General features: G+C 41.0%; 1 protein-coding gene across 3 annotated transcripts in view; it reads right to left on the bottom strand.

Annotated features, from left to right (window-relative positions):
• fndc3ba (fibronectin type III domain containing 3Ba) overlaps positions 1–22,543 on the bottom strand; it is a 96,266-nt gene that overhangs the window by 11,225 nt on the left and 62,498 nt on the right. For 2 of the 3 annotated variants that reach the window (XM_075488024.1, XM_075488026.1), the window contains 17 exons: positions 18,800–18,858; positions 16,162–16,313; positions 15,981–16,040; positions 15,668–15,806; positions 15,212–15,268; positions 14,921–15,045; positions 14,011–14,185; positions 13,474–13,560; positions 12,217–12,352; positions 11,354–11,425; positions 10,307–10,425; positions 9,839–9,944; positions 8,991–9,163; positions 8,137–8,250; positions 7,359–7,508; positions 5,523–5,803; positions 2,713–2,931 (listed from right to left, as the gene is read on the bottom strand). In XM_075488024.1, coding sequence (XP_075344139.1) covers positions 2,713–2,931; positions 5,523–5,803; positions 7,359–7,508; positions 8,137–8,250; positions 8,991–9,163; positions 9,839–9,944; positions 10,307–10,425; positions 11,354–11,425; positions 12,217–12,352; positions 13,474–13,560; positions 14,011–14,185; positions 14,921–15,045; positions 15,212–15,268; positions 15,668–15,806; positions 15,981–16,040; positions 16,162–16,313; positions 18,800–18,858 — 2,224 coding nt within the window. The remainder of the gene's footprint in view (positions 1–2,712; positions 2,932–5,522; positions 5,804–7,358; positions 7,509–8,136; positions 8,251–8,990; positions 9,164–9,838; positions 9,945–10,306; positions 10,426–11,353; positions 11,426–12,216; positions 12,353–13,473; positions 13,561–14,010; positions 14,186–14,920; positions 15,046–15,211; positions 15,269–15,667; positions 15,807–15,980; positions 16,041–16,161; positions 16,314–18,799; positions 18,859–22,543) is intronic. The other variant, XM_075488025.1, reaches the window with a different exon arrangement.

Raw genomic sequence — 22,543 nt, 5'->3', positions numbered from 1 at the left:
TTAAACATCACAAGGACAATCAGAGTACTACTGTAAATTGATATGTGCACCCTCCATCTTATTGTCTTTATAAAATACCAATAATAGTACTATATGGCTTAAATCCTGTCATTATGGCTTCAACAAATGTTGGTTACTACTACTAAACAGAAACATCTAGTTTCTGGTATAAATCCATCCCTGTATTTGCTTGCTTTAGATCATTGGTCCGCCTTGCCACAGCCAATATGGATAGACAAGTTGATGTATAGCAGCCGTGAGCTGGGCATACAATGCAGCATTTATGTACAGATATATGTGTGGAGCTACCCCTCTCCCACAAAGCCTGTTTTTTTTGTAGATTAGTATATGAACTTGAGTGCAGGATGATTCACCAACATTTATTTTTCTTAGCATTTTCCATGAAATTGCAAATTCCATGAAGCCATTAAGCCAAACTAAAGCAAAAGTAAAGAGTATCTGGAACCAGACACTGGTGTACTAGTAACACAGTGTGCACGACAGACCATATGAAAACACCTAAAGATTCAACTTGTTGTTATGATGACTAAAACAGATGGATCATTGTGGTGCATTCAGCCGTATACATGATATGCACTAGAGCATCCAATATGGTAACATAGACACATGATCTCTGTGCCAGCCAAAAAAAGGGTAATGAAGCTAAATGTAAACTGTTAAAGCTGTTTTCATTTGGCTGCCAATTTAGCGTGTGCCTATGTACATGCCTCTGTCTTTGTGTGCGTATGCATGTGTGTGTGACAGAGGTTAACAGATCGCAGCCTGCTGTATTTGTCTCCATCTGTTCGGTTCTGCACTCTGTCCCATTGCAGTGTCGCCAGGATACCTGGGTCCCAATTTGATGCCAGCCAAGCTTTAATTCAAACACTGATAAGAGCCAATCAGAATGACAGAGAGCTGCAGAGAAGGAGGGAAACAACCTGACAGGTGTACAGACAAGCAAGCACATAGAAGTGGCTCTTCATTATTTGGTGTGCTGGTTTGGCTTTTCTGAAATAAAGATTCTCTTGGCCCTTCTTGAACTCTTTCCAGTTGTGCATTTAGCTCCATGTCGGCAGTTATTTTCCAACACCTCACCTCCTCCCTGAGTCTGCTAACTCTGCTTCCTCGTTTCTCTCTCTCAGCCCTGTCTGGCCAGCTGGTTAAATGGAGGGTTGATTATTGGAGATTGTACCCCAGCTGGCTGCAAATGCCCTCAACATGACTACTCCCTCGTACATGCAGTTACTGACTCCACACACGCACACAAAAAACACACACGCTCACGCAAATACACAAATCCGCACAAGTAACTCGGATTACACATGAACACTCACACTCCCCCTCATGTCTCATTAGGTTCCTGGGCCCTGTGTCTCATTGGTGCGTCTGTAGTATTGATCAGTCCTGATTTGCTGTATTGACGAACTGTAGGTTGAGAATTCTGAGAAAATGAGTTGCTGAAAGCTCTTCCTTTAAGGCCAACATAAATATTTAAATGCCCCGTCACAGGTGATGCCAAGTATATAGAAAACATCCAATTATCTATCAGTTCAAGTATGTCTAAAGTACTTCTTTGACTAAAATGTGTAAAAATTATTCATATTTACGTACAAATATTTACTCTGTAGTTACCGACTCTGTCGAGTATATGCAATACTCAAAAACAGATAGCATAAATAAGTTAAGGAATATAAAAATAGCAAAATCTCACTAACTTATGAATGCATACGTAGAGTTTTATCCAATTCACAAAATACATTTAATACAGGCTGTACTTGTGAATTATTGCTGGTTTGTGTCTGATGTTAGCGTATTCTCATAAAAAGCCTTGCAAAAGTATTCACGCCCTCAGCCATTTTCCTTTCCTTTCTTGCTGCAATATATTTATCTGTGCTATTTGAGGTTTGATGAGGCCATTGCAAAACATTTAAATCTTTCCCCTGATACCACCCCACTGTTGTTTTAGCAGTAGGCTTAGGGTCATTAAAGATTAACCTGAATCTTAACCTTCAAACTGTTGAGGTTTTTCTTCATAATTTGATTACACCACCCATAATTCTTTCACCCCTGACCAATTTCCAAGCCCTGCCGACGACTAACATCACCACAGCATGATGCTGCCAGCACCACACTTCACTGTGGGGATGTTGTTCCCAGGGTAATAAGTTTGTGCAGTTTTAGGCTCATCCAACCATCGCGCTGTCTTCCACGTGTTTGGAAAGTCTCAAATTCCTTTTGGTGAACTTAAATGGTTTTTTGTTTTCCCTCCGAGGCAATGTATATTTTACGTAACCCAGCCCTAATCTGTACTCCTGCAGAACTTTGTCCCAGCCTTGTTGGGAGAGCTGCCTTGTCTTCTCGGTACTGCTTGCTTGGTGGTGGCCTTTGTTTTTTGGTGTTTCAGACTCTGGAGCATTTCACTACAGTTGTATGTACAGGACATTGAAATCAAGTGTCACTTAAATAAAACATTGGGAGATTTTTTTTTAAAGGTAATTGGAAGCACGAGATAATAAATGTAGGGCTTCAAAACGAAAGGGGTAAATACATATGCACAGACTATTGAGTCTTAGATGATTGGCTGTTTCACATTTGATTTTGACCTTTTTAATAAGTCATTGATCTCAGTAAGCTTCTTACTTTACATCATGAAGTGAACAACTTATGCTCCAGTGCAAAGTCATGTGAGAGTGTGTGTGTGTACTCCACCTGTGGTTCTTGTCCTCCATTTGTAGTGTGTAGACCATTTCGTCAGCAAGCAGAGTGCGTGTGTGTCCGGCATTTTCGCCCCACTTGAGCTTCAGGCTCTGAGGGCCGGCTGCTGCGCATTCGAGCGGCGGCGGGGCTGGAGGGAGGGGGCGTGTCCTCGCTTGCAGTGGTTGACTCAAGGGACTGGAGCCAATGGCATTCACTGCTTGGATCTGAACGCTAAAAGTGAAGCGGAGAGAAACATTACAGCGCAATGTGCTTTAAAAAAAAAAAAAGCATGTTTTACATCTAGTGTTGATCTACTGTTTGACATTTTAGAGAAAAAATGTTAAAAGGAAAAATGAAAGATTTTGAATTGAAGGAGAAGGTACACAGGGATAGAGATCATCACCTCAAAGTATATACACATGAAAGGACACCGGTGGGCGTATGCACCGGCTAAGCTGCTATGCTTTTAGAGCATTCACAGACCTTTTTGTCTAATGTTCAAGTAAATTTCAGCATAGAGGCTTTGACCCATTACCACTCTGCCATTACAACTCAGTGAACTCTCCAGCATGAGAGTTTAATGTGACAGCCTTGCCAGGCCACTTTATGTTCCTAAAAGTACAGTGTTCTGGAAGAGAAATGAACTCGCTGATGGACAATGCTTTAATGGGTTGCTGGAAAGAACCCCATGATTGTAAATGGGTGTCGTGCAACGTGCTTATGAAGGTGGAGCATGTTGAGGGAAAATGTAAATCTAGCTTTATTATTAAAAAAAAATACTAACGTGTGTGCATGGAGACACACAAAGACTCACAGATACACGGCTAATTAAAAGAACGGACAGAAATGGATTTCTTTCCCTCAACCGCCCCTTGCTGGCTTACTTCTAGGAATTCCCCTCCCTTCCGCACCCTTCTTCTGTCAGTCTGCCTGATCGGTTGATTAGCATCTGCGCAAGAGAGCATCTACTGTTTGACATTTAACTCATTCTTAGTAACTGTAACCTTTTCATGTAGCTGAGCATAGACAGTGGAGAAAGGGCAATACTCATCCATCCAAGGGGGGATTAGGCCTATAGATAAAAGATGATGAGGGGCTGAGAAGGAGGAGGAGAATGAAAGATCTAGAAGCTTAGGTTTTGATGCAGGGTAGTGTTTTGATAAGTAAAGTTTGCGTGTCAAAGTTTGGAATACATTTTTACTTCCTTAAACTTTGCTTCATTGTAAAATGAAGGAAACTAGCAATGAGGATAGTGGACCTACTGCTTGATCATTTAATGTAATTTAAGCTCAATTAATGCATTCAAGTCGAATATTTTACAGTCCTCATAAATTCATTTATCTTAGTGACAAAGTGAGCTCCAACTATGAGATGTGTCTGATTGTAGAAGATGTTGAAGACATCTTAATGACTATCTATCCAGTGGGAATAGAGGAGCCAGAGGGGAGCCCAAACAGTCAAGGGGAAAACATTTTCTGTGGTGCTTCACGAGGCCATACGAATAAAACATCAAGTACACCCCCTGCTGCAAGTAACAACCAAAATTACGGCCACTGGCACTCACAAAAACTCCCGCAGGTACACTTATGAACATGCACGGATGCGGATATGTCCAAACAAACATGTGCACGGTGTTCTGCCTCAGCGGCAGCCATTATGCAAGAGAGCAGAATGACACAGGGACAAAAACATCCCCAGAGTGAAAACAATGGTGTATGTGATCATACTGCCACATCACATGTCCCCCTACCTTGGACTTTATTTCTGTTTTTATATAAATCACAATTCAGAGAACTCATCACGCAATCAGAATAATGAATACAAATACAAGTAATCCCGAGTGGTTCCCAGAGCCATAAGAACAGTAGCTGGTGATACAGATGACTAAGCACTTGTTTACTTCTGGCTGGATGGAAGCGGTATTGCATCACAGATTGTGTAAGCATCAAACAGGCAACCCCTTGCTTATGTTTTTAACTATGTTTATTTTACCTGAGTACGTACAGATGTGCAAAAAAACAAAGTACTCCCTCTTTCAATTCTAAGGTTTTACATGTCAGGGCAAAATAATGATGATGATGATAATAATAATAATAATAATAATAATAATAATATTAGAGCACCTAGTCCTTATGAGGTACTAAAATATATACTACTATAATAAAATGAATTAGATTAAAAGATCATCAGTAAGTATGAAAACCTCTATCAAGGTAGAAATATTGGCAATTTGCTGGTTTGGAGGACTGAGGTGTGTGTTAACACAATGTCAAGGAGGAACGACCTCTGCAGTGATCTGATTGAAGCAATTATTGCTGCCCTTCACTCCGGGATGGGTTATAAGACTTTTTCCAAACAATTCTGAGTCCACCTTGCTAAAGAAAGATTATTCAGACGTGGAAAACATTTAGGACAGCTGTCGATCTTCCAGGAAATTGATTTCCCAGCCACTTCCCCCCCTAAGTCAAGCTAACTGCAACAAACCCAGAGCTACATCTCAGACTCTGCAGGACCCAGAGCCTCTGCTACAAACTTAGAAAATAAGTGTTTAAGAAGATACTGTGTAGATACTGTGAAGATACCGCTTACATCGATCAAAAACATCTGTTCGTGCAGGTATATTATCCCAGGTAATCAACTATCATTACAACTGTTTTAACCTTAATGTTAGTGAGCATCTGCCTGCCTATTCATGCGAGTCACATTATTCTATAACCCCACAATGTGGTGATCTTCAACATGAATAGAATTACACCTTAAAGGAAACATAAGTATATTTGTCTGTCAGCTCTGCTGTCTTATAATCTGCTTTAAGTCAGTACCTGTATTCGCTGTCTGGCTGCAGGCCCGTGATAAGGTGGCTTGTCACTGATTCCACACTGATGGTTTGGTCATCCAGGGAGATGATATAGGAGGTGATCTCCGCACCATTACTGTTTGGCTCCTCCCACTTAAGGAGGAGACAAGTTGATGGGGAGTGACCCATCTCCGGGGAGGTTGGGAGGTCAAGGATGGTGAGGGATGAGACCTGGTCGGGATTTGTTGCTGGCGTCCGGAAACTCACCTTGTCACTGTATGGACCAGCGCCCGCCTGATTCACCGCCTGAGTGTGACACAAAAAGCACAGAGTGTGAGAAGGATGGATGGAAAAGAAGGGCTGTGGCTGAGGATGGTGGCATGGAAGAATCTGAGGACAGAAAAAGAGGAATGAAAAGGAGAAGATGAGCAGATAAGAAGATGGGGACAAATAGATGATGATTGATGGTTGGAGAGAAAGAAGACAAAAGTTTAATGACCTGATAAGAGCAGGAGAAAGTAAAATAGAGGGAAATAAGAAATTAATTGTGATAGAAAACCAACAGAAGAGGGATGAATTAAATCTAACTGTGAAAGCGCATTAGTGCATTAACTGTGCCATCCAACAGAAATTTATATTCACCACCAGTTTCCTTTATTAAATGCCCTTAAATCCCTTGTTGTAAGTCTACGCCACTGTCTCAGACAAATTTAATGAAAGGGAGGACAGCCCAAACATACAAAGGCTTTAAGATTCTTTTGCCAGTTATTAAAAGCTAGGAAAAAAAACCTAAATATTTCTAAAAACAGTAAATTGGTTTCCTGCATTGCTGCTAATGTTTGATTTAAAAAAAAAAAAAGCACATTGTGGCTGTTAAATGTAACAAGCAAGCAAAAAACCAGAGAAGTAGCAGATTTAATGCAATTGTCCCAGCTGTAGAGCACATCCAAGAACACCAGGAGCACTGAGGACGTTTAATTGGGAGTTCAAAGTGAAATTTGCAGTCTGCAATGAAAAGGTTTGATTTACTGTTTTATCTTGGCTGTAAACCCGTGACACACTTTGCGTTTCCAATGAGACCAAAAAAAAATATTTCGGATAAATTTCTGATTTATCTTCAGGTGCTACATCTATTTTGCCAAGGCTCGAAGAACAAAGAAAATGCTTCATCCTTTCCTTGCGAACTGAGTCCAGCCATTTAAAGCGTTGCCATGAAATACATTTGCATGAAGTTGCCCCGATCTGAAACTGTGCAGCAGCTGATGAGCCAGTACAAGCTCACATATGGAAAGACCACAGGGAGTACAACCAAATCAGTGCCTCTCATGTAATCCTTTCACGCGTTCTTTTTAAGGCGGACATATGAACTTGCATGTACACGCTACATATCATCATGCACAGAAATAAACAAAGACAAATCAAGTGCGCACAGAAAAGCATTGAGGAAGACATTAGGCTGACCTTGTGTTATAAATGAGCCAATAAAGAAAGGCGCCATAAAGCATGCTTTTATTGGATTCATAGCTTCAGAGGGAACATCAAGAGCGAAAGCAAGAGTGTGTTTGACAAGTACACTCACATACACGCATATACACACACACACACACACACACACAAACAGAGAGGATGCTTATTTATGCACCATATAAAGAATTGGACACAAATTCAATTAGCCATAATCACTGATCTCCCGGCTGTTTGTGTGCGTCTTTTGTTTTGATGCGCCTCCGAGCCACATGTTCATGTTGTTCAATGCTTGCAATTCAGTTCCTCTTTGGTTTTGCATTTGACTGCATAGCCAGGTATTTGTACAATGTATAACAGTCCATACGGTTTCTTTGTGTTCCAGCGTGTGCGTTACCTGTAGCCTGCAGCAGTAATCTGTGGCAGGCGTCAGGTCTGACAGTTCACACTGCGTGGCAGCCCCACAGTAGATGAGCTCCATGGATTCGTCTTCCCTCGCCCACTCCAATCTATACTCAGAGATGTCTGTACCCGAACCCTCAGGGCTCTACAAAACGTAGAAACACACAATCAGCTCGTGGAATCAATAGGAGCCTGACATTTGCCTATTCAGAGCTAATGCAACATGCTTTTAACTTGCAAGTCAGACTATCATTTAAGGCATACAAATAATAATTTTTGTTTTTAAATATCAACAAACATAATACCTATGTCCATTATTTACTATATTAAAAAAAAAGTTTCCACCATATGGTTTTACTATGTCAAGTTTAGCTTCTTTAGAAGCTGAGAAATGAAAGGTTTCAGTGGGCAGTACTGGGTTAAATTTGAAATTCAGGAAGCCCTAAAAAGCGTTCTCACAAAAATCAAAGCCTGTCAAAGAAAAGAGGGATCATGTTTTTAAGTACCAATACAATGCCAGTAACTTTTCTTTCTCTGAGTGTAAAGACATCAAGAAGGAACAATGCAGTCTCCTTCATTTGCTTGTCCACAGAGACAGCGGCAGAACAATTAAAAGTCGGGTTTTTAGATCTCCAGAAACGGGAGAAAGGGAGGCAGGGTCTCTTGAGACATCTACTCCTCTTTTTCTGTCATTTTTTTTGCCCATGGGGTGTCCTTTCTTTACTTCCACGAGAAAAAAAAAAACTGTTGTGTTTGCTGTGTGTTTGTCTCACCTCCCAGTTGAGCGTTACACAGGTGTTACTTGTGAGAGTGATGAGTGGCGCCCCACATTGGCCGGGAGGTCCCGCTGCCGTCGTCACCTCTGTCGGCTCGGAGTACAGCCCAAACTGCGAGACATCACAGCATGAAGTTCACCCGTCATTTAAAACATAATTTATAGACAAATGCTTTGTTCAACTTTTTTTGTTGTTGTTGTTTTTGACCAAACTTGTCTAGAATATGTTTTTATTTTTACACTCAAGATGGCATGTTCATTATCTTTGTGATGCACAAAAGCTGGTGGGAAAGTACAAACTGCACCTAATTGTGTGTGCTGTTATTCCTGTCATTTCATGTGTTGGTGCCTGCTTTTGATTAGCCAGTCTGAGTTCTGGCTCACCGTTGACTGAGCAGCTCATCAAACCAGCCAGATGTTATTGTTCATACTGTGGGGCACTCCGGCATTCCAAACACCAGCCTGGTTAACTTTTCTGGGACTTTCTGACCTATTTACTTCTAGCCCAGTGTCTTCGTGTGTACAGCTACAATTTGAAGTTAAATTAAGTGGATTTTTTCTTTCTTTTTTTAACAGCAATTTTACTCTGAGCTGTCATGGTTAAAGACTGGGATTATAAAAAAAATTTAAAAAAATTTCATGTCGGTCAAGCATAAAAAAGAAATTACTTTTGTCATTTCTGACCTGTTGCTACGTCTCTGTCTTAGAAAGGTTTTTTTTATCTGAGAAGTAATTTTTTTCTTGTTTAATTTCATGATCTTGTCTGGGTAACTACAAGCTAATGGAGCTCTTACTTGCATTGTTCTCATTTTTGACCATGTTCCTGCTGTCATGAGCAAGTAAATTTCTCACCCCAGCCTCGTTGGCGGCCCTGAGTCGGAAGCTGTACGTTGCACCAGGTAGCAAACTAGCAACAGTGCACTGCAGCTCCGGGCCATGGTACACTTCTGCTGGCTTGGCATCTCCCTCACTCATCTCCAGACTGTACACACACTCTTCACACACTCCCTCAGAGACGGGGGAGTCTATGGGGAGAAAATAAGAAATACCGATTAAGAGAGCATTTACAGTCAGACCAATCAGATTACACAGATTACAAATGATCAAAATCCATCATAGTTTGGTTATATATGAAGTATTTAAGACTCACTCAAGATTATGGTTAGTTCCATGGAATAGTTAGCTTTAAAAAAATAAAATAAAAAATCAGCGTTTTTTTTTCCTCCCTACACCATCTGCTTTACTTTGCCTGCAGCTAGATTAAAGCAGCAAATGATGAGGGCACTGGGGAAAACCCTTCAATACATTATGTCTGACCTTCAACTCCAGCCAGTAATTGCAGCAGCGCTGCCTGAATTTGAGCTGATTAGGGATGTGACCGGTTGTATCACACTGGTTAAAGAAAGAACTTCCTCAGCACTGCAGGCTGCGAGACTTTTGGCTGCCAAGAGATAACAGTACTAATCTGCAATAATGGGCTGACATTAGGAGAGTTAAGCCAGATATGAGGGTAGGTTAGGCCTTTAATGGGCTGAATTAGGGCGCAATCAGGCTAAAACATGGTTGACTTAGTTTACATTAGAGCTGGCCAGTGAAACATATTAGGCAGCCAGAGGGTGATTTGGCAGCCTTGCATGAAAAATTCAAACATGTTTGGGTAAATAAAGCTCAACACGGTGTACGTGTGTGTCTTCACTCACCCCATTCTAACTGCACCTCCTTGTGTTTGGCTTTACCCACAATCCTTGGCGGCTGGCAGGGCCCTGGCGGGACACTTAATGTACGGACTGGGACACTAACAGTGCACTTCAGGAGAAAAGATAAGGAAAGGGAGTCACAACAAGAGAAGGAATCCAATTATAGACAAGTCTGATGAATAACGATGTGAAATGCAATTTATACTTTGGTATTTGATTGTTTGTGTGAAGACTGAAGATCTTCCAATATTATTAACTGCAGGAAAAAGGTCATGCGATTGATTTTTCTTTCGTCTGGTTATTCGCAGGATTATAAATAAAAGTAACGGATGGATTTGGATGAAAATTTCACAAGAGGCGAGTGTCCATGGCGTAACCCAAAAGTGACTACCGTATATTTCACTTGTTTCGCAATGATTTGGTGTCATCGTTCAAGGTTTTGAAATGCAACAGTTGTGTTTTTTGTCTTACCGGGCTGTGTCCACCGGTGGTGATGCTACACACACGTAGGCGGTAGAAGGTCCCAGGTGTCAGTCGCTCGCACACACATTCTGTTGCTGGACCACTGTACGCTACCTCCCACTGGCTCCCTGCACAAATATGCACACAAACAGAAAACACAATTACACGCCCAATCACATTCACGAGGCATAGAGTGCATACACTTCATCTCCCACTGTTTTATACATATTTTTTGCAGTTGACCTTAATATTCTCCCAGAAACAGAATCCCATTGACCAAATTAATCTCTACACTTTGTGTCGGTGTTAAGGTGTTGATGGATCGTGTAGGCCGGTAAATTACAACACTCCACACGTAAAGCTTAAATTATGCCATGGAAATATAGGTTTCTGTTTACATCACAGGTCAGAAAGGAATTGTGCAATCTATCGATGTGTATTTTGGTTGTAATACGGGTGAGCTCTACATGATACTGACTGGGGTTGTAGTATGGCACGTCACAGAAACAGCATGAAACGATAGTTGTGAGAAAGACTGAGCCCGTTTCAGATTTCCTTCAAATTACCAAAAGAGTGCGACATTGAAACAGCTAAAATAAACGTATTACTTACAGTCACAAAGACACAAAGGCACAGAATGAATGAAAGTTGGACACAATTAAGTCGTCCAAAAAACTTCTCTTTACTGATAGAACAACACGGTGTGATTGTTCTGGTCTGCTGCAATTTGATATTCAACACTAGTTTCTGAAAAACAACTAAACAAAAATTGCTGTTCTTTGGTGTGATTGAATGAATTCAGATTAAATAAAAAGGACACGTCTTTACGCTCCCCGGTATAAAGGCTCAGTGAAACAGAAGAGGGTTTGCATTCCTGTCATGCAAATTTGAGAGAAAATTGAAACAACACTGTGCGGTAATTTTATACTGAGAAAGAGTGGATTCTGAGTGGTTGCTGCTATTTTTCTAAGGAGAGGAAGTGACTCAAACAAATACTCGGAGAGAAAGAGAATGGACGCTTGGATGGATGGAGGTACAAACAGATAACACCCGTACCTTCAGAGCATCCCTCTGAGATCTCTAGCAGGTACGTAAGAGCCTCCGAGCCCCCGTTGTCCTGGGGAGGATCTGTTGGAGAAATCAATGAAAAGAATTTAGTTTGGAAAACAGTCACACAAATAACACTTCATCCAAAATTGATTTGCAAGGGAAATAACAAGGGAAGATTTGCTTTGTTTAGGGCAAAAATTATATTTAAAAACATCTATATAGATATATAGATATAGATATATAGGGGGGGTGGGCTCAAAACATCGCCATAAAACGTGGCACAGAGGTGCAGAAATCATATGACTCGCATAAATAAAGTTATTTAGCATTCCTAAAATGTTGTAGCTATCAAATAAAACAAATGACTACAACCGCGTCAGAATTATGGCAACATTTAACAGTATGAAAATAAAACAGTGATTATTTTGGATGCAACACTATATTACTATATACGACTTTACTTTCTTCCTTTTTAAAGCTCAAGGCCAATGTTTTTTTCATGCAACAAAACTTCACATGTAAACCTGCCACGTGCAATACCTTTAATCTCAGGGAACTAGTCGCCCACTTATATGTATATATACTGTATATATGCGTATACAATGTATATTGGTTTGTCTTATTCTACTATGTTTATGTTATTTTACTATTGTTTGTTGTCCTACCATTGTTTTCTTTTCTCATTTTGATATTCATGAATCACTGTGACTTGGAACACTGCAAAATAATTCTAATGCACTTGTATCTGTACAAAAGGCAAATAAACTCTATTCTATTCTATTCCACTGTTTGTCCAATTTTCTTTTTTTTTTTTATGAATCCAACGGTGTGTGCGAGTGATTGTGTCCAAAAACATTTTGAGTGTTTACCCCATGTGACGGTAAAGCCATAGGGTGTCACTCCGGTGACGCAGGGCGTAGATGGAGGGCCTGGTTTGTCTGGATTCGTGGTGCACACCAACACTTCACTGGGACTGCTCTTTCCCTCTGTGTTTGACGCTATGAGCTGCAGGGGAAGGGAGCCGACAGAGTGGAGAGTTTAAGACGGCGAACACGTGACGAAGGTCAAGATGGAATGTGGGTTCAGAGATGGGGAAGAAGAAGATGACAAAAGAATTTATAGGATGGATGGTAAGAAGGAGAAATGGAGGAGATGGTGTATGAAACAAGGAGACAAAAAGAATAAAGATGGAAGGCAAGTCAAAGACTGAAGCGCAGAAAGCAAAGAGGTAAACACAGAGGAATCTATCAAAAGACAAACTAAATGTCCTGGGAAGCCATTACTCTCTGGGCTTCTCTGCCTTAGTTTCTCCTCACTTTGTTCCTTCTATTACCCCATCCAATTGGCAATCAATTTGTTTTGCTCTCACATGTTCAGACAGGGTGGAAAACACACCAGGAACATCTGAGGCTTTGTCCTGCACCAATGCGTGAGCGCAAATATGAAGTGTTATTGGAGATGATTGCACCATAAATACCGTGCAAACACACTCACAGGGATGTATCGTTGGTACATCATGTTTCACAATGTTCTCGCATTATGAACAGTTTTGACCAAGGCTTTTAGTGGAACCAGACAGTGTTCTCTAATTGATGAACGGTTACTGAATGCCTTCTTTCCTCCATTAAATTGCATACAGTTGTCAAGTGGCCACATGCCATATTCCCTCTTTGATTGATAGATGTTGTATTACCACTGAAAGGCAACTTGATGGGGGAGTGTTTTGGGAAATTCTTTTCTAATTAACAGGAAGAGATCCTTACTGTCTTCAATTAGATTAAGTAAGAGATCTGAAGAAGCAAAAGTGTCATCATACGAGCTCAATGCTGCATCTAAATTCAAACAATATACTGCAGAAAATTCCGACTCTAAATGCCATATTACTTGGGTCGTATCAAAGTGTTACTGTGTCATATCCTATTTATTAAATCCCACACAGTGTGCAAAGCAGACTAAAGAAACGTTACATCCCAAAATTAACACAACACTGGAAAAATATAAAGCCAAATGTGAAATAAATTTCAGTAATAGATTTAAAGAATGTAGTATAGTATCATTGTACATTTTCCAAACAACCTTCAAACTGTCCGCAACGGGGTCCAAAAACACACATTTACGTAACTTACCCTGAATTTATACTGCGTACTTCTCTTCAGGCCTTGTACAGTACAGGTCAAGTTTTCTCCAGTGTACTTTGGATGAAAGTCTGTTCCCTGTGGAAGATACACTGTAAGTACTCCATGTGCGTCATTGTTTCTTTCTTTCAGTGCGCACACTGGGCGTACTTATTACATGTTCAACCACATGTATTTAAGCTTGTGTACGTATTTTTTTGTCTATGCATCTGTATTATGAAATGTTCAGCTCTGGGCTTAATTTGAATGTATTTTTCAATATTTATTGAAATGCTTTTCAAATGCATACATTTTCTGAGTATTTTTTTTTCTCCATTTCCTTTTCTACCTCCTGGGAGTTTTGAGTGACTGACAGCCAGCGAATGTAATAAAATACAACCTCCATATAGACGCACATAAACTGGGCACAATTTAATTCTGAAAGATCAAAACCAAATCAAGGTTTTCTGTTTACTGAAATATTAAATTTTCCTGTATTTGATATGCAGCGAGATAAAATAAGCATCCATGTGTGTTTGTGGTGCTCACGCTGTTGTCCTCCTGGATCTCGAGTGTGTATTTGAGCTGCTCCTCGCTGGGGCTGCCCTCGGGACGGCCCCACTCCAGGGTCACCCAGGACACCCCCGCTCTGACCAGCCGCGGCGCCAGAGGCAGAGCGGGCAGGGTGCCCATGGTGTAAAACACCACCTCGGTACTGAAGCCGCTGCGCAAAAAAAACAAAAAAACACATTTTCAATAAGTTCACGTTTTCATTTAAAAAAGCTGAAGTAAACGAGCTGTGCGAGAGGAAAGAGAAGCCACTTATATGCGTCATGAATTTCAAGTTCAGCAGAGACGGAGAGAGAAGATTTTTTTCAGTGATAGTTGAGAAGAAATAAGGGGGGGGGGGGGGGGGTGGCATTAATCAAATTCTTCAGGGAGAGAACGGAAGAGTGAGCAGCTGCAGGTGAGAATGTTTGGAGCGTCTCGACGGAGAGGACAGAGGGAGGAGGGTCCTTTTTGACTCGCAGGGGGAGCTGCTGGAATTTTTTTTTTAATTATTATTATTCTAAGTGAATAATAGTTTTTTATTTAGTATATCTGTGCTAGTTTGCTTGTCTGTGGCTTTGAAATAGGGTTCATTATTCAAACAGGCTGCATTAAGACCTGTTTGAGTCATGCGGGGGGAGCTTATATGTCCTCCCTCGCCTCTGTCAGTGGCACAGAGAAGTTGACAGGAGAGGGAAAATGGAGGGAAAATGGAAAAGAGGAAAACAGAATAATAGCTTTAAATGGGCTGCGTGCTTCTGTCGTTCAGTCTGCCATTCTGGTGTATGACGAAGCGCCAGAAGAAGCTGTAGTATCTTTCATGCGTACATGCATACCTGTTTCACTTCACTGTGTGAGTGCACACATTATAACATATGTGATTGTATATCATATGAAAGGGCAACATTACCTTGTGCCAATGTCGTTATGCGCAGCCACTCTGAACGTGTAGCCACAGGCGGGGAACAGTCGTGTCAGCTTACAGTGCCTCTGGCTCCCAAAGTAACATTCTCTGAAAACACTGTTCTTCTTTCCCTGCAGAGGAGAAAAGAAAGATTTTATAGGATTAATTGCAATGTTAAAGATGGAGAAAAAAAACATTGCAGAACGATGCCAGTTCTGACCAGGCGCAGAATGTTAATGCGTATTACGAGATATCTGCGGTGTTTTGGGGTTTCAGTAAGGATAAACAAAGACTTACCTCATCCCACTCGAGCAGGTAGTTTGTAATTTTGGATCCGTTGTCTCCAGGAGGCTGCTGATGACAGGGAGACGGACCAGGCGAGGCCGACAAGAGGCAAGAGAGATTGAGAGATAAGCCAAGGATGAAAGACTGACAAGGAGACTGACAAAATACCCGCTGTGCTTTCGGGATTGACCTCATATCCTGTCTTGGTAATTGATGTTACTCTCTATCAGCGGCAGTGCGAGTGGATAAAACTGGCTTGTGCAGGAGAGGTCAGGGAGGATACAGGGATGCACCCTGACAGCATTGCGCAAGAAAGCAAGAATGTCTATTAGGTGCTGCTGGGCTGATAAAGTCAAGCCAGAAGATAAAGCAGGAGAAGCGAAATATGCTGTTTGCTTTCCTCAGAGAATTAGGTTTCCGACAGCTGCATCACTCTTAGGACAGCATTTGACAAACATGTAGCTGTACCTTCCACTGTAGACTGAGGGTGCTCTTGGTGCGGTGGGAGAGTTTTGGGGCTAACGGGACGTCAGGGACGCTGCAGTGTGTTGTAAAAGAGCCGGCCTCTGAACACGAACCTCGAACAGAGTTGTACATCGCAGACACCCTGACAACAACAGATAACAAAAATTCAAACAATGGCCTTATGCAACATTTGCAAGATTCCTGGCTCGGCAAAACTTGAGAATGGAACTTAAATTGAAAAAAAAAAAAAAGCAATAAACGTAGCATTTGCAGGCAGAGAAGTGTTGCTCAATCACAAAAAAGTTTGAGTTCTTACCGTACGTGGTAGTCTGTCGCTGGTCGTAGGTCTTTCAGGTGGTATTCTAATTCTTCACCACTAAAACACACAAAGACAAACAAAGCAAAATGTCAAACAAATATGCTTTGAATGAGCTTTTTGTTTGTGAAGCATATCTGTCGCTGATTCTGTATTTCCTTAGGTTGGAGTGGGTTCATACCTGTATATAAGGCGATACTTTCCGTCCTTTCCCTTATCTGAGAGAGACACTTCATAGGAGCAAGACACGGGCATCCCGTTACTATGCCTGTTCACCAGCCCAGCTGGCGGGGCCCAGGACAGCCGAGCAGCCCGCGCCTGAACATTGGACACCTGTAGCACACATATAAACAGATATGCTCCTAATTATTTCCACAAGAAAAACATCATCACACGTTTTTTTTTTTTCGGATACAAAATAAGTTTGCATCATAGCTGGATGAGAAAATTGTTTTACAGTCAAACTTGTTTCTGGGTGAATGGTCCTTTAATCATCCAACTCAGAGAGGTGCTGAGATAGTTTGATATAATTCTGAATGTGCACGTGTGTTTTTTGTCCTTTTTCCTGTAGCCCACATGTGCATGTGTTGATGTGGGTGTAACTCACATTTGGCTGCTATTTTAAGTCCAGGTACATAAATGCCAGGAATGAAAATGGAAAATTAATGAGCACAAAAAGCAGCCTGCATATACAATACATGTGTCAACCTGTGAGGGCATGTTGTACTTGCAAAAAATTTGTGGGTGAGATCACATCTGTTTCTTTGATGGAGTTAACGCAGAACTGACTGCTTCACTCTTTCTATAAACGTCTTTGCTTGAATGTACAGCGCACTGTGGGTGCGATGATGCAGTGCCGTAGCTTACGGCTAATAAATGAAGTAATGATTTATGTCACAACAGAGTGATGTGCAAAGATGCACAGAGAGTCAAATACATATAATCGGACAATATGTCATCAAGAAGTCAAGAAAAGGGCACCATTAAAAAAGAAATGAAAAGAAAAAGTGGATAGGAAACTGATGGATAATGAAAGAGAATCCTTTTGTGGCTCTTGTAACCATTTTTCTTGTAAAAGACAAAATGCCTTATCTGACAAACTGCTGCACAAAAGGTCACAAGTGAGGTGGAGAGAAAATAACTGTATATCAAACATCAATCTTATTGTGTAAGTTATTGATCTGATGACTGCATTTGTGCCCAATCAGGAGCTAGTCCAATAACAATGAACACTTTGACACTTCCGTAAAGTATTAAACTTTTCATTCTCATATAAAACTTTTTAAAGTATACTTTATGCCAAGTTAGAGTCTTGACAAGGAGATCAAGAGTCAAGTGTAGCTCTCTTAGAAGATCTAATTTGTCTGTGTTTCAGCACCAGTTAGTGGGAGGTGAAAGTGGTCAAAGAAATGGCAACAATATTAATTTCTGCTCGTCTTTAGTTTGAAAAAATTAAATAATTACAGAAAAAGCTACCAAAACAAATTGCATAAATCTTGATGGAGAGTTGGAGCATGAACAAGTCAAATTCCCCAAAAAGTTTGGTTTGGCTTGTGGTCACTTTTGTTCTAGCACTGGCCAAGACAGCTTTGGCCTTGGTGGAGGCTCAGTTGATAGGTCTTTAACTCTACCTCCATGACAGTTAAACCTCAACGTATATGTCTATCTCATGGTAATTCTGATTCTAAAAAAATAATTCTGAGAATGTAAGTCTCTAGATGAAAATAGTACATTATACACATCAGGCTTACTCAAAAGCTGAGCCAGCAAAGCTTTTCTGACTGTCTACAGAGACAGATGTTTCCCTCTCATGATGTGAGAGACAGGTGAGCGTGTCCACAGTTCATTTGTTATTTGATACGCACCATGAAGTGAGATTTATGCAAAAGTCTACATTTTACAGTATGAAAAAAGGAATATTACTTCCTAATAAGATGTGGGCTTATTATTACCTAACTGTGAATGGTACGCAGATTAATGCATCCAGAGGCACATTTGCTTTGTTCCTGTGTCCCTCCACCCTATATACACATTACCGCAGTTGTACAAAATAATAATAATAATAACAAAAATCCTGACATCTACAGTTTATGACACAAAATAGCAATCAAAAAAGAAAGGAAATCTCACTTGTTCACTCTTTCTTTTCCTTCTATTCACTCTCAGTCTCCCATTTAATAGGCTGCATCACTTCAGGGGTCAGCTGAGGCTATGCAGGCTGACATATTGTTACTGTACATTCATTTCCGGTCTTTCCTTCCATCTCCTATTACACCGCAATTTCTCCATCTGTCATCCCGGCATTCTCCTTGTTAATTTCAACCTCCCGTTACAAACTCACTGTGTCAAATGGTCCAATTCGCAGCATGCTGGCCAAACTCCTTAAACTGGGACGGGGCAATTTCTCTCTACCAAACCATGTATGTCTGCACAGCATGGGCTCCTTCGTTCAAATCCCGTGTCGGGAAGGTTAGAAAAAAAAAATGAAAGAAAAGGGCTGGGAGCAGCGTTTATAGTGTTTTTCAGCTGCTGGAAGTTAAGTGAGAAATGGATTGGCAGGGATGAGGCGATGCTGCCCTCATGTGGCCACACTGAGTGCAGCCTATATTGTCAGTTGGTCCTCTTAACAGTTACCAACTCGATGTCAAATCACATTGCATATAAGCAAGTCACCACTGCTAATATTGCCAGTGTTCTAAATCATTTAATGATACAAAATACACATGTGGAAAAGTCATGATTAGCCATAGACAAGGTGATTCATTGAATGGGTTTAAACTGCGAGAGTTTTTTATGTGTGGAAGGGCATGCATACCAACCTGCGGTTTGTCGATTGTAGACAGCATGTCTTGAACACGTTTCCCCTCTGAATCATGATCTGGGGAGACAGACCGAAAAAATTAAACAGAGTAATTAAAGAAATTTGCTACAAGAAATATTTTAACTGGCAGATTAAGCAAAGAGGAGAGACCGAGTATAATGTGAGAAGAAGTACCAAACGCTGGGTCATTATTGCATCAGCTTCTTCATCTTTGAAAAGGAGTCTGACTGGTGACTTCTTAATTGGAATTGAAAAGAAAGAGAAAATTCCCCCATTCCGAGTTTCAAAACAGATCTACATCAGCAGTTTTAGCAGTGCTGTTGAAAACAGGGCAAATAGAGCAAGAACAGACTTTCTTCAGAAAAGCGAGTTGACTAATGGCGTGTGATGCAACACTTGTTTTCCTAAACACACACGCATTTAATCTCATCAAATTGTGATTAGCGCAGAAGAAAAAAAAAAAAAAAAAAAACTCAAAAAATTCAATTGTAAAGCATTAGTCACCAGTTCCTCAGAGAGCGAATGAAATGGGGATCACCAAAAAAAACCAAAACAATACATGACTCATATTCCACAGCGTCTATTCAGCTCTGAACATTGATATTGTGAATTATCTTCATTCCTGGAAATCATTATCCATAATCATTATTATGCATAATTTTGAATCAGCTGGCCCCACACCTGTGAATAATTATCCACAGAAACATCTGACGTCAGCAGGGTTGTTGTTGTAGCTCTTCCATAGAACCTATTACGTGTGGCGTGATACTAAATATAATGCCACACACATGCTTGTGTTACTATATAATGTTTTTCAGAGTCATGGAACAATAACTACACAAACCCAGCCACAGAGTGGAAAAGGGGCATTCACTTCTGAGAAAATGTTGCAGCTTAGCATGCCATTTATTACACACAGAAAAAAAAAAAAAACATATATTGTCTCCGTTTATTAGATGTGAGGTTCCACTATGTCTTTCCATTCTATTTCATTTTGCAAAGAATGGATGGGGATTTTTGGACTGCTGAACTGGGGAAAACAAGAAATTTGAGGGGATAATCTCAGGCTCCAGGACATACAGATTGCACTGTTATCTTATGTTTCTTTTTTTTTTTTTTTTAGATAATACTAACTGTTTACTGAACATGTAAGAAATAATAGCTGCAGCCCCAAATATCCTAAAGGTGACTTATTAGATATCGTAGTACATCGCATATTGTGAGCGGGGCTTTTTACTCTACAGACTGCTCAGGTAATGGGGTGCCAGAACGCCTCAGAATGAGACTGTAGTATAACCACATGCACCCACACACACCCACGCACAGGTCTGGTCTACTGACACATGTCTAAAGGTGATTTATTGGATGCTTGAGGTCGTTATGAGGGTTGTACAATCCTACGTGTGCGCACATGTGTGGGTAATGGAAGTCTTTCCCCCGTGTGATCCCCCAAGCTGAGGTTTTTCCGATCAGAGGAGGCCTGCTTTCTTCATCTGACTAAATCACACAGGATGTGCATGTGTGTGAGGGTGTGCGTGTGTGTGTGTGTGTGTATAAGCAATACAAGTATGAAACTAAGACTTTTTGACAGGCAAGGATGAATGAAAGGAACTAGTAGCTCGCAACACAAAACACTTATAGGCTGTGATATTTTCTAAAGGAGGTACTGATAAGTAAACAGTCAAAAAGCACTGAGATCACTGCCACTGAGGCTGCGGCTACACGAAAACGTTTTTCACTGTAAACGATACTTTTTCTTATCGTTTTGCTGTCGCGGCCACACAGAGCCGGCGTTCCCACTACCCCAAAACGATAGTTTTTGAGAACGGGTTCCAGAGTGGGAAAGTTTGAAAACGAGGTCGTTTCGTTTCCATTATTACAGCGAAAACGTTTTTGCGTCAGTCAAACGTTGACGCTGTGAGACTTCTCTATTGTCTCACAGCGTGGCGTGACACAGTTGGCGTGTGTACTGCATCGTTTCATCGTTTTCATCCGTTTTCGTCTGGACCTGAGTCTTTACCGCAGCGTTGTCGTGTGGTTGCAAGAATTTTCGTACCCGTTTTAAAAAAAAAAAAACTCGTTTCGTTTTCGTGTAGCCGTAGCCTGAGTGCATGAGCATAAACAAAGACATACAGTATTAGTCAAAAGCTTGCACACATTTACTCATTCAAATCTACAGGTAGGTGTGTCCAAACTCTTGCTTTTTGACTGTATATGACTGTATGTGTACTCATGCGTTGAGTGTATTTTTAAACAAAGTAGTTTGGGATTGCTGTATACTTAGTACAAGTGATGAATGAGATATTGTGTGTGTGCATGTGTCTGAGTCTGACAGGTTCAGTGGGAAAGAGGGCCTTACTGTGCCTGGGGGTTCACTTATGACTCATGGCAACAGTGATGTCATGGAATCACAACCTCAACTTGACCTCCCTGCAAGTGTGTGTGTGTGTGTGTGTGTGTGTTAGAATAAAAAGCAAGAACAAAAGAGAGACTGTATCAGGTTACAGGAGATTGGTGATGGGTAACAGCAGGAGGGGAGTTAAGCTACTGTGTGTGCATGTGTGTGTTGGGTCTGGCATTGCGCTGGGAGGGTTCAACAGGTGAAGCACACACTCTGCATCACTGCTCAACACGTCGGCCCATTAGCTCTCTTTCTTTATACATCCTCTGGTTCTCTTTCGTCCATTTGGACTGAAACAAGCTTTTTGTCCATATTGGAATAAAAAAAGCACACTCGCACTCCCGACTCCAGACGTGATCTAGCTTCTTCCACACATTTATCACAGCTGAGTGACAAAGGAGAATAAAAGTCTGGTCTGTGTTGTGGCAGTTTTCTCCTACATCCAAGAGGTCCAAGGCAGGAAGAGGTAGGGCCCGTTTACAGCATCAGTCGGGCTATAAAGTTCAGTTAGAAATCAAAATTGATGTCCATCGAGGCACCGACATGTTTTATTCTAAAACATTCACTCTTAGATACATCTAATAGCAGTGATTAATATAATAATTCAACGGTTATATAAATTTTTTTCTAGTCACTGGTTCAGCTCAACATCTAGTTTTGTTGTACTGCAAAATTAATTCCCATCACGAGATAAATGTCAACTGCAATTTTTAGTGTGGTCTTGAATGTATGTACAAATATGAGTTTTTAATTTCTTTTATTTGCCAACACCAACAACTGTAGACAAAACACTAATATTCTAGAAAGGTGGAAAAAAAAAAAAAGTTGGCCCACCTACAAGCTCAGCTTGTGACAGAGGAAAGAGATCTAGTATCTAAAATTTCAGGAGACCGGTAATAAAGTTGGAAACTACTGCTTTACCTCCCAGCTGGCTGTTATGACTCGCTGGCGTTGTTGAATCCAGCTGCTTAAGTGTTTAATATAGAGATCAACCACAAAGAGCCTATTCTGACGGCTGTAACTGAAACTGAATCTCCTCCCTGTGTTACTCTGCTGACTCCCATGTCCTCAGAGTCCCTTATGTCCTCTCTCTTCTGTTTTTGTGTTGCCCACGCACCCTCACTTCCTCTCCTCGTCTGACCTCACATCCTGTCTGCATCTGACCGCCTGTGTTTGATTATTTAGGACAGCCAGACGCAGCAGGGGAGTGCAACGGACAGCAGGAAAAGAGGCGGAATGAGGGAGGATTTAGGGGGGCGGTAGCCCAAGCCAAAACCGGGCAAGATGGGAATTTAGAGGAAGAAAGAGAGACACTGAAGGACTGAGTGTAAAAAGAGAGGA

Source organism: Odontesthes bonariensis, chromosome 17 (genome assembly GCF_027942865.1).
Source record: "Odontesthes bonariensis isolate fOdoBon6 chromosome 17, fOdoBon6.hap1, whole genome shotgun sequence".
In the NCBI taxonomy this organism is placed as follows: Eukaryota; Metazoa; Chordata; class Actinopteri; order Atheriniformes; family Atherinopsidae; genus Odontesthes; species Odontesthes bonariensis.
This window is presented reverse-complemented; position numbering and strand designations above follow the sequence as displayed.